This window comes from Tachysurus vachellii, chromosome 4 (genome assembly GCF_030014155.1).
Source record: "Tachysurus vachellii isolate PV-2020 chromosome 4, HZAU_Pvac_v1, whole genome shotgun sequence".
In the NCBI taxonomy this organism is placed as follows: Eukaryota; Metazoa; Chordata; class Actinopteri; order Siluriformes; family Bagridae; genus Tachysurus; species Tachysurus vachellii.
In genome coordinates, this window is record NC_083463.1 from 23,661,573 (window position 1) to 23,670,993 (window position 9,421).

General features: G+C 36.1%; 1 protein-coding gene across 1 annotated transcript; it reads left to right on the top strand.

The window, feature by feature from the left end:
- On the top strand, positions 1-9,213 carry fam83c (family with sequence similarity 83 member C). Its single transcript, XM_060868415.1, has 4 exons — positions 1-827; positions 2,437-2,604; positions 2,996-3,120; positions 6,414-9,213. The coding sequence occupies exons 1-4, from the start codon at positions 342-344 to the stop codon at positions 7,342-7,344; spliced, it is 1,710 nt and encodes a 569-aa protein (XP_060724398.1). The 5' UTR covers positions 1-341; the 3' UTR covers positions 7,345-9,213.
- The last annotated feature ends 208 nt before the right edge of the window (positions 9,214-9,421 follow it).

Genomic DNA, 9,421 nt, shown 5'->3' on the forward strand with positions numbered 1-9,421 from the left:
GTCATTTGAGGTTTTGGTTATTGCTTGTTTGTTTTGTTCGAAACAACGAATTCACACCGACTAGGACAAAAGCCCGTAACTATTTGTCGGCTACCTCTGAGTCACGTGACCAGGAGGCGGGACGTGTCAGGCTGTAGATCAACAGGTAAAAACAAGGTGAGTTAACACAAGAGAGCTGAAGATCGCGACATCGAGAAACATTAAATACGCAAGCCCTTACTACCATGGATGGGACCAACCTGACACGACTTTCTGCTATGTGACCACTTGTGTTTATTTATACGTGTTGTGTTTCAAATTGCCATCGAAACAGGACAGAATTGCCGGCCATCAACGCGACGATGAACCCTATAAGCAGCGGGCGCAAAGCGCTGGGGAAACTTGCGGCGCGCCTGGAGGAGGTGAAGAACCCATGGCGGCCCTCATCCACGTTAGAGCTGAGCCATAACGAAGCGGCGCGTCTCGCCACGGATGCGCTTCTAGAGTCTGGAGAGAAGGAATACCGGCGGGTTTTGACCGTGGAGAAAGAGCTCAACTTTCTGTCCGCTCATGAAATTCGCTATATAACCGAACATGCGGCAAAGTCCGGGGATCCCGAGAACGGCTCGAATGGCGTGGGGGACTTTGGAGAAGGAGACACGGCTTCAGAGCTCACTTCGGGAACTTATTTCCCTATGATGTCAGATGAAGAGCCGCCTATGCTTGAGCTCGGCTGGCCTGAAGTGACCAACCGCCACGGCCCCAGTGAGACCCAGATCTTCTTCCAAAGAGACAAGTCGCAAAATGTCAAAGATCTGGTCCGATCTCTGATCAGTAAAGCCAAGAAGGTAAGAAAAATCTAATGTTTATATGGAACCTGTCGTTACCAGCTGATTACTACAGGGTTCATACAACTTTATGGTGAAAATTAGTAGGCAATAAATTCTTTATTGTTTTTAATGGATATTATTATTATTAGTATTATTATTATTATTATTATTATACTATAATGCAAGCTGGATGGACCAAGTTCTTGTAAGTCTTTAGAAAATATTGTTTTTATACAGCTAACAATATGGTAGTGTAGAGAGAGAGAGAGAGATTATAATTCATCTAATTATAAGAAGTAATTATTTGATCATTTTTTATCATATACAGAATATTATGTATCTGACATTGTATTTACTAAGATAGGTGTAAATGTCCCTGTTAACATAGATTCACATTTAGTGTACATAAGTACACACACACACACACACACACACACACACACAGTAACCTTCTTTTTAGATGTGTCTTTATTGTTTTGTTTTGTTTCATTAAGTTGGGTTTGGGTTTGAACTTGAAATGTGAAAATTCAATATTTACAATGATCTGGTGATGTGCTGAAAAATCTCATGTGACAACTTGTCATAAGTGCACACCCTCTTTTGTCTATAAATCCAAATGGTAAACAATGTGTAAAAGTTCAATTTGGTATGACATTTCTTGCACTGTAATTTGTCACACACAAAAAATAAGAGATACTGAATAACAGCACAATACCCCCACCAACCCGACATAGTTCTGACCACCGAATGTAATATTAGAATGAATGTGTTCAAAATCATAGTGTGTTGAAAAGAGTATGGCAAAGGTACCTGGTTGGTCTACGATATACTGTAGGAAGTGCGGACAGTTTATTCACAAGGCAATGGGAGCTTTGTGACAGTAGGTAGGTAGGTAGAAAGGATGCATTTAAGAGAGGTGTAAACTTAATGTGGAAAAATAAATCAATGGAATTGTGAATTAAATTCTACAATATAAATGATAAAATGAATACTCAATGAAGAAAAGCTAAGGAGTTTGTTCACAATGATCATAGATCATTATCTGTTAGTATGTCCCAGTACACACTAAAAAGTATGTAGTTGTTCTTCATCAAAAGAGACCATACTTCTGATGCATAAAATAAACAGATGTTTTAGATTACAGCTTATCTCTTTATATGACCGCTTACCTAGCTTTAAATCAACGTGATTGTTACTTCCTGAAACTTAAACAGTTTTCTTAACACTTTGACCAGGCTAATTTGTCTTTCTAAAGTGATATTAAACACACATTGGTTGACTCTCTCTATAAGTTTAAATTAAAATTCACATTTTAAAAAATTTGTTCAATGTGCATAGTCTGCATTCTTGGAATTTCTGCTGTTTATTGACTACTGACACAAAACTATTTCCTTCTGGGATCTGTAAAACTGTCTGTCTGTCTATGTGTCTGTCCATCTATCTAATCTAATCTATTATGCATTCTAAACCCAGGAAGTTTGGTGTGAATATATATCATTCAATACTCATTCAAAACAGTTTCACATTCTGGGTTATTCTTTAGATTTTGTTAAATAATTTGACAAAGGGCAAATATTATAGTAGTGCTAAACTTTGTCTGCGTCCTATATTGTCTCTGTGTGTGCAGGTCATTGCGTTGGTCATGGACATATTCAGTGATGTGGACATATTCTGTGACTTGCTTGAGGCCTCTCACAAACGGAAGATTCCTGTGTATATTCTGCTTGATGAGAAGAATCTCAGTTATTTCACTGATATGTGCAATGTACTAGAAATCCAGCACTCACACTTAACTGTAAGTCAAGACATTATCGGTGAAATTGAAATTTAATTTCATTTGTTGATTATGGATTTTTACTTTAATTCATGCAGATATGCTGCATACAAATGTTCTTAATGTTCATGTTCACTTAACATTATACATGAATAGTCATACTCAGCAGAAGTGGAGAAGAATGAATGAAAGGATGTATTTTGGTGTAAAGTTATTACATCAGTCAAAGTCTATTGTATAACAACAATGCATCAAACAGTCTGCTACAAAAGTAGATCTTACGTCATGCACCCTGCCTCAGATACCCAGTACAACCTTTTGTGTCAGCTCTATAATGTTGTATTCCAAATGGAGTGATATACAGAAATTAAAAAACTATGGAACACTGAATTAATGTAATTCAATTCCACAGAATATGCGAATACGTAGCGTATGTGGAGACACGTATTGCACCAAAAGTGGGAAGAAATTTACAGGACAGGTCCAGGAAAAATTCATGATCATTGACTGCGAGGAAGTAATAGCTGGATCATACAGGTAAGACTTGCCCACTAAATTAAATGAATGTTTACTTTTATGATATTACATCTTATTTACATAAAAATACAGCTAACCATATCATTGCTAATTTTATTAAAATAACAAATCTTTGTGAGGACACAAAGGGGTGTGATCTGAACTTTACATTGACCCAGCAAGCATAAGATAAGATATACCTTTATTCTCTCACAATGGGGAAATTTCTCTGTTACAGCAGCAAAGAGAAAGAAATACAAATATATAAAAGAATAGAGACATAATATAATATACAGTATATACACAACACAATGTAAGCATAAGAGCTTAGCAAAGGAAAGATAACTTGGCAACTCCCAGGCCCTATGCAGTATCAGACTTCTGTGGATTTAATTATTTCCCTCACTGTCATCTATATACAATAATTGTTACTTTGATACTGATACCAAGTATTGTTTTTTCAAAGGCCAATACCAAAATGATACTAAGACACAATAAAAATGGAAAGATTAAAGAGCGTTCTCATTCTCAAACATAATGTTTTAAAACACTAGATGGGTTATACCATTTACTTTGTATTTCTGTTTTGGTGCATGTTAAGTAGCTCTAGACAAATACGCTCATACAGATGTTGGAAGAAGAAAGCACATCCTCCTTGAGTTGTATATTTTTATTTTTCAGGGCTTAATAAATGACAAAATATGTTTATTTTTAGTTATTGTTGCTAAAAGTGGTTGTACATGTTACTGAAATATAGGGTGCTCAATTTATATAGGGTATATAGGGTTTCTGAATGTTTTGTTTCTTTTAAAATGACTACACACTGAAACCTGTTGTGTTTTTTTTTATTTTTCTAATGGTGCTTTCTTTCTCTGATGACTGTTAATATATAAACTATTTAGATGTTTAATTGCAACTCATTTGTTTCATGTAGTGCATTTGGGAGCTGGGAGGGGTTTAATATTCTATTTGTTGTAATATTATAGCATGACACTTAAGGTTGAACTCAAAAAACGTTTACATAGCGGGTGAGGCTTACTTTATGAGGGGGAGAGAGTTCATATAATAGCTCATGCAGTCAGCTTTTAGTGATGCTTCTTTTGGAGAGAATGAAATACTGGTGAAATGCTGTGTTAAAAAAAAGGTCACTGGTCCTCATTGAAACACCTTGTCAAGTATTGTGTGAAAAAATGTGAGTGGTACATGGTCAAATGTGTCTTGAATGATCATGGTTATGTCTGAGTCTAGCCAGTAGGAAATATACAAATGTACTATTATTGCTTTTTTCCAATGCAGTGCAAATTTTTATTGTCATTATAAAGTACAATGAAAATCTTTCTCACTGTTCTCTGGTTAAAGGTAAAGTGCAAGATATCATCACAATGCAAAAAAAGACTATAAAAATACAATACAAAACTGAGTAGAGTCTAAAGAGTGGGTTGAATATTGCACAGTTTTGATGGCACGTATATGATACCTGCAGTATTATATGACTTTAAACTAGGGCTAAGCACATTACCATGTTATTATCCCGTTAATGCGTTAATTATTTTAAAAAAAATTATTATTAATAGTAAATTACTCACTGGCTCTGAATACACATACAGACAAACCATAATAATAGTAGAGTAATAGGAGAGGTTGGATGTAGATCAGTACCCGCTTGGGATAGGCGTCATCACACATCTCAACCAATGAGCATTTGGTGTGGGCCAAAGACTGCTGCAGCACTCACATGAACAGAAAAGAACTAGCAGGACAGAGAAATGGAGAAAATTTCCAGAATTCTTAAATGGACATTTTCATTTGAAATCTCTTCCAAAATGTTTCTGCTGATACCTGTTCAGAATAGAAAAAAAATATAAATTTTTAAAAAGATTTAGAAATGTTAACTTGCTGTTGCTCGGAAAGTGCCTGCTATAATGTTATGATCGAGGCTCTGGACTCTGAACATAACTTGTTTTCTACAACAAACTAGACAAAACATTAATGCCCAGGCAGTGGCAAATATCTTTGGCTTTATATTTAATTTGATTACATTAATGTTTAAGTTGAGATTTACAAGAAATATTTTAACTGCTACTATGTAAAAGGGAATACTGCTGTAAAAAAAAACACCTTATTTGATTTAAGGGTTTGCACTTTTGTTCATATAGTATTACTTTTAAAATAAAACTGTGCACTTCTTTTGAATTAATTATTGAATTTTGTGCATAACAATGTGATCAATCTCAGAAAAATCATGTGATTAATCGCAATTAAAAAAATTGCCCAGCACTACTTTAAATGGTGTTAGTGTTGCTTGTTGTCTGACAATAGCTACAGAGAAACACAAAAACCCTGCCTCACACATATACTGTACAATTTTAAGGTGCCAGGTAGTGCTAGAATGTTTACTGATGCAAGTGAGAAATGTAAATTCTACTGTAATATAAAGAAATGTACAAAACCAATTCATTTGTCCTAAGTTTTTTCTAAACACAGCTGCAGGGTTGCTGGGCATTTTGATGTAGGTGATATTTTGTTCTCCTGAATTGCATGTTTCACAGATTTTGACATCCTGCATCAATTTGTCCAGAAAAATGTCTAGTATAAAAAAAAATATATGCATTTTCAAGATTAAGCTGTTGCTTCATTAATTCAGAAGCCTTCATAAATTAAGCATTTATTTATTATTTACATTTCTCTGTTTCTACCTCTCGTTTAAAAACTGTGAGAAATTCACAGGCACCAGAAAAGCATGGAACTCTAAATTGTTGAATATACATAATATGCAAATGGCTGTATTAGTCTTTCAGATTAGCATAAAAAACATATGTGATGTAGCCAAGTTTGCTTATGCCCCATGTGAATTCTACCTTTAACACAGAAGAAGTGTCACCTACTGCTTTAGTGTGCCTTTTCCTCATTTTCCAACTTGCATTTAAATAAGTGTTCACCTAAAATAGTTCAGACTTGCTGTCAAACACATGGAATTAATACAATGATACCAACCCCTGGGAGTTATTTGAGAACATGTTCATTGTCTTGCGAACTGACAAAATAATCCGATCTGTTGTCTACCTGGAAGTAATTGCTCTATCATAGCAGCTTTCTACAGCTTTCTCTCATTATGATATTATGTATGGTGGCTAGTGAAACAAAAAGGAGTTTGACCAGGGGCATTTAGGCCACCAGACTCCATTGCTACAGAACAACTAAATTGTTTAGTTTAGTTTAGTTTTTACTGTTCAGGCGGTCCACATGATCTACTGTACATGTTATTTTGTAAACAAATTTTTGTTTTATTCTAATGTTACCTTCTTCTCTTCCAGTTTTACCTGGTTGTCTGCTCAGGTGCACAGCAACATGGTTTTGCACTTTTCAGGACGCATTGCTGAAAGCTTCGATAGGGAATTCCGTTGCCTATACGCAGACTCACAAATCATTGAGCATTTCTATAACCCTGATGAGGAAGGTCTTCCCCACTTCAATTACATGATGCCCAATATAGACTTCCAAGACAGAGGAAATAGAGAGAGGGAAAGGGTTAGCTCAGAAAACTCCAGTAGCCAGTCCAGCAACAGCATCTCCAGCATTAAAGCAGCTCCAGGTTTAACCTCTCAAGTCTATAAGGTCAACCAGGAAAAGAAGGACACTGGCACAAACAAGAGTGCAGAGAAGCGGGGTGTTTTAAATTCAGGACATCAGATGCCTCAAGGAAGTAACATTGGCGGGTTGTGCCACAATGATTCCCTGCAGAATTCAGAAGTGGAATGTTCTGGAGTGGAATGGACCAAAGCAGGAACCTTCCAAACCAGCCTTGCAGGACCAACGTCCAAATTTCAAGCATTGGATCTCTATGACCACAAAAATGTATTTCAAACTGCTACCAAAGCACAGCCGAATCCTTTAATGGAGAACAAACCACCCAAAGTACGTAGTCCTACCAGTCCTCTTTTTAACAAATTCACTGACCTCTTCTCTTCGTCAGCCAAGGACAAGGACCCCCATGTATTATATAAGCCGCCACCGTATACTGCAGCTTTTGGGGGTCCAGATCTCTCACAAAATGAGCCAGAGAGTAGTCAGAGTCCTCCTCCACCAGCACCTTTGCCCAAGGAACGAATAGGCCAGGATTACAGAATCACTCGGGGGGATGAGAAGCGAATGACACTGGGACACAGCAAACTAGACCTGGTCAACTACTACAACAAGATGAAATCAAAGCAGGTGTACAGCCGCTTTGAACTGAAGAACAATTGACCTTGTCTCACCTATTCTAATACCTCTTGGCCTAGACATATTCCATATTCCACTAGAATTTAAGCCTTCTGTAAAATATTATGAGCCTGTAAACATTTTTTTTTTTACCAGGTTTACGATTTACAGTGAGTACTGTATATTAAATTGCTGTATATAAGGCTGGTGTATAGCATTATTTAACCGGTGCATTTTCTGACATTAAAGGTGTTATAGAATTCTGTAATTATTGTGGCAAGCAAGAATGTTAGTAGAAAAAAGGTATGAATCTATTAAGAGGAATAGTTCTTTGCGTTATTTGTGATATTTCATTACCAAGCTTTCCAGTCTTCCAGATGTTTCTGTATTTATACTAGCCATATTGAGACTTTCAACTGTAAAGAAACTGAAGTAACTCAAACATCTAACATGCTATACACTCACCATCTACTTTGGTGAGTGTATAGCATCTACTACCTGTATACCTTCTCATTTATGCAGTTCTTAAAGCATGTGGCAGCTGCACAGCAATGCATAAAATCATAGAGATATAGGTCAAGAAGTTAATGTGCATATCAAACATCAGAATGGTGTGACCTCTGTGACTTTAACTTCTGCTATTGTACCTCATCCACCTCAAAGTTCAATGTTTTGTGTGGGCTGAGATGCTTTATTGCACAACAGGTTTGTAATAATATGTGAGTTACTGTCTTCTTCCTGGCTGTTCAAACCAATCTGGTCATTTTCTTCTATCTCTTTTATCAGCACTGTGTTTCCATCTGCATAATTCAGGTATACTCTAGAGAGTGTGGTAAATGCAAATCCAAGGAGTTTCTGAAATACTCAAACCAGCCTATCTGGCACCAATAGCCATGTGACACTTAAAGTTTTCCCCATTTTGATGTATGATGTGTACATCAACTAAAGCTTCTTTCCTGTATCTGTAACTTTTTATGTATTGTGCTGATGCCATATGATTGGCTGACTGGGTAGCTGCATATAGGAGCATGTGTACACGTTTTCCTATTAAAGTGAATAATGGGCATATAGCTAAATTTCAGTGTAGATCAGTTTAAGTGTGAATGTCTTGGTTATTTATGTGAGGTTGAAACAATTAATTAAAAACTATCTGTTTGTAATAAGTGTGCTTAAGACATAATGTGTATTGTAAATCACTTAGTGGTTAAATAAGTGTTCAAAAGCCAATTTGACCAACATACTGATAGTGTGCTTATGCTGAAAATACAAAAAGTGAGTCAGCAGGAAGATGTTCATTCGCATAGTTTAGCTTGATACTGATCAGATACTGCTTTGACCCTTGGTTTTAACAAATTATACCGTCCTGTAGTCACAAAAACACAAAATTCAATTAACAAATAGAAATGCACACTCCACAAAGTTACAAACCCATTTTATGAAGCTTGGCATGCTTTACAAAGCTTTTTTTGTGTACTGGGTGGAGTTATATGCAGTATCAAATTATTGTTCTAATCTTGTGCAGTTCAAACCATTGTCATCTGCTTTTTTTGGCGTTTATTGTATTTTGATTTGAATTTTATGTGAACACAGAGAGTACAAGTATTTAAAAAAACATTTTAAAGTATTTGCCACCTTCTTTTACTACTCTTATAGGGAAATGGAAAATGTTAGTATTGTAAATGATGTTCAGAATTTTATGCATGATGAGGAAATAAATATTTTAAATGTAGAACAAAGCACCATGTGATACCAGAGTAGATGTGTCATTGAGCGTATACTGTACGTGGCATGACAAATACGTGGACAATTGTTGCTGTAATGTGTTAAATGCCAGTCAGACTAAAAAAATTTGCATTCTGCATTCAGCAGCATGCCTGCTTAAGCTCTCATCATTAAAGCTTTGCTTATCTGCTATATATGAACATCTGATCTTTCTTCTGTAGTTCACGTACTTTTGTTAGTGAAAATCAGGCCATGTCAGCCCCATAGTCATGGGTGTGTATCTTCTTGCAATTCAAACTATGTTACTATGTAAATATTTTCTCAATATATAAATGCCATTTGCAACTGTATATAAAAGGCACATACAGTGGTGTCAAAAAGTGTTGGCCCCATTCCTGAT